We start from the raw sequence: 2,500 nt of genomic DNA on the forward strand, positions 1-2,500 counted from the left end.
TATTATTACTATTATAATCATTGTAATTATTATGATCATTATAATTTTTGAATTATTGCTATTATAATAATTGTAATTATTATGATCATTATAACTGCTATTATTACTATTATAATCATTGTAATTATTATGATCATTATAATTGTTATTACTATTAGCATTATTATTGTTGTTACCATCATCATTTTTGTTGTTATCATTATTTTGATTATCGTTATCATTATCATCTTAATTATCATTAACATTACTACTCTGATGATAGTGGTGATGATAATGAAAATGATGATGATTATGATTTTCGTAATGATGATAATGATGACTAATATTACTAGCGTTATCCTATTATTGTTATCATCATCATTAGTATCATTACTGTTATTATTATCATTAGAATTTGCTGTCACTATGATTTCTTATCCTTACTGTTATTATAGTTACAGTTATCTTTACTTTCACTAGTAATGATGGCAATAATAGTAGTAGTAGTTTAAATAGGTTCTTTATCATTAATGTTCCTTTTTATCATTGCCTTTTATTGTTTGCATTATCATTGTTATTATTGTCGTTATTCAAATTTTCCTCTTTATCTCACCTTTATTGCTGTTACTATTGGTTTTGTCTTTATTTTTCACCATCATAATTGAAATTGTTATCATGGCTATTGCTATAATCATCACCATCATTGCCTTTACATAATCACCGATATTTTGGTCCTATAGTCAACGAGAGTTCATTTCATATTAATCTAATTTCAAGCTTCCCTAAACCATCTCATTTCGCTTTCTTTCGTAAATACCAGTTATGCAGTTAAAGTTTTATAATGTTGAATTGGTCAATTATTGTTATTCAAATGTCTTCATAATCTTGTATATTCGTTACTTGTCATTCAAAACCGACATTTGAAATTTAAACGTGATTGGAAGTATAACTCTTAACTCAATGAATTGAGAAGATAATTTATTCTTATTTCATTCAATCTTGTCTTAATGATCTCGCAGATAACTGCAAAATTAGGGCTTTCTTGTTTACGTTACCCTCTCTTTTATTTGTTGATTACGAGCATTATACCGTCGTCGTATCTTTATAATCATTATTGCTACAGTTATAACTGCATTTTGCCTTCAATACTTTTAGAATGCTCGTTTGATCCTTTTAGTTTTGTGTTGAACTAGACGGTGACTTACTTCCCGCTGTCCCTGTCCCCGCCAGCGCAATCTGTGACGCTCCTCGTCTTGCAGCTCTGGCCTGGAAATGCCTCACTACGAGGACGAGGACTTCCAGGTCGACCTGAGCCAGTTCGAGCTGCGGCCGCGACCCGGAGGCCCGCTGTTCCACTTCGACGACGCCGCCGCCGGCCCGCCGTCGCCGCCGCCGGACGACCGCCCCCCAACCGCTCGCGCGGGCAAGAGGGGGCCGCTGCCACAACGCTGGTCGCCGCCCCCCGAGGCCAGGCAGCCGAGGGCCGGCCAGCCACGCCGGGCTCCTTCGCCTGTCTATCGCCGCCCCCGGTCCCCTGCTCGCCGGCGCTCTCCTTCTCCTGCTTACCGCAGATCCCCTCCCACGTCCCCCCGATCTCCGTCTGGTTATCGCCGTCGCTCTCCATCCCCTGGCTATCGCCGGTCTCCGTCTCCCGTTTATCGTCGCGATCCATCTCCTTATCGCCGATCTGATTACCGTCGCTCTCTATCCCCTGTTTATCGGCGTGATTCGTCTTCTCTTCATCACCGATCGCCATCTCCTGGATATCGCCGCTCACTTTCCCCTGCTTACCCCGTCCAATCTCCGTCCCACTACAACCGATCTCCTTCGCCCCCTTATTGGAGATCGCCAGCCGAGAACTCCTCGGGAAGACGCTCTCGAAGATCTTCGCCCTCCCCCGCAAGACACGCTCGGTCTCCTGTTCGGAGTTACAGAGAACCCACTTCTCCCTCCTCGGCCTCTCGCCCACAGCAACCCGATGAGCAAGGGGATTATCTCGACGGGGCGTTCAGAGGCCTTCCGCTTGCCCGCATGAAGATTACGAACGGACATCGATCACAGGAGACGCGGAATCCCAGCACTACAGAAGCCCCTCGCCAGGCCAGCAGGCGCGTCCTCCACAACGTCGTAGACTCAAGTAGTGACGACGCGACCCTCAGGCAGCGAAGGCCCCCTCCCTCCCACAGGAGATCGAAGCCTCAGAGTTCGCAGGCCATGTCGAGTCAGCAAAAGCCAAACAAGTCTCCTTCGCCCGCGAAATCCAAGCCGAAGACGGAAAGGCAAGCTCGCCAACCTACTCGCTCAACGGGTCGGTCGGGGCCCTCGCCCGTGCCCGACTATGACTTGGCTTTGGCAATGCCATATGTGCCAGCGCCGGACTACTGAGGGATTTTGAGCCGGACCAATATCCCATTTATTCTCTTATATTTATTAGGCATTAGATCGACTTAGTCACTGGTCAGAGATAGCAGAAGGTTCACATAGAAGCAAATGTTTGTTGGAATAGATGTTTAGTATATAT

The 2,500-nt window shown here is 44.7% G+C and overlaps 1 protein-coding gene across 11 annotated transcripts in view; it reads left to right on the top strand.

Annotated features, from left to right (window-relative positions):
- Positions 1–2,500, top strand: part of LOC122246916 (uncharacterized) — a 4,585-nt gene that overhangs the window by 1,141 nt on the left and 944 nt on the right. For 6 of the 11 annotated variants that reach the window (XM_043005738.2, XM_043005739.2, XM_086533248.1 and 3 more), the window contains one exon: positions 1,239–2,500. This exon is cut by the window's right edge and continues 944 nt beyond it. In XM_043005738.2, coding sequence (XP_042861672.2) covers positions 1,239–2,364 — 1,126 coding nt within the window. In that variant the 3' untranslated portion in view covers positions 2,365–2,500. Of the gene's footprint in view, positions 1–1,156 lie in introns of all 11 variants that reach the window. The other 5 variants (XM_043005743.2, XM_043005741.2, XM_043005747.2 and 2 more) reach the window with 3 other exon arrangements.

This window comes from Penaeus japonicus, unplaced genomic scaffold (assembly GCF_977035675.1).
Source record: "Penaeus japonicus unplaced genomic scaffold, GWHDUDI00000001_assembly GWHDUDI00000039, whole genome shotgun sequence".
NCBI classification, from domain to species: Eukaryota; Metazoa; Arthropoda; class Malacostraca; order Decapoda; family Penaeidae; genus Penaeus; species Penaeus japonicus.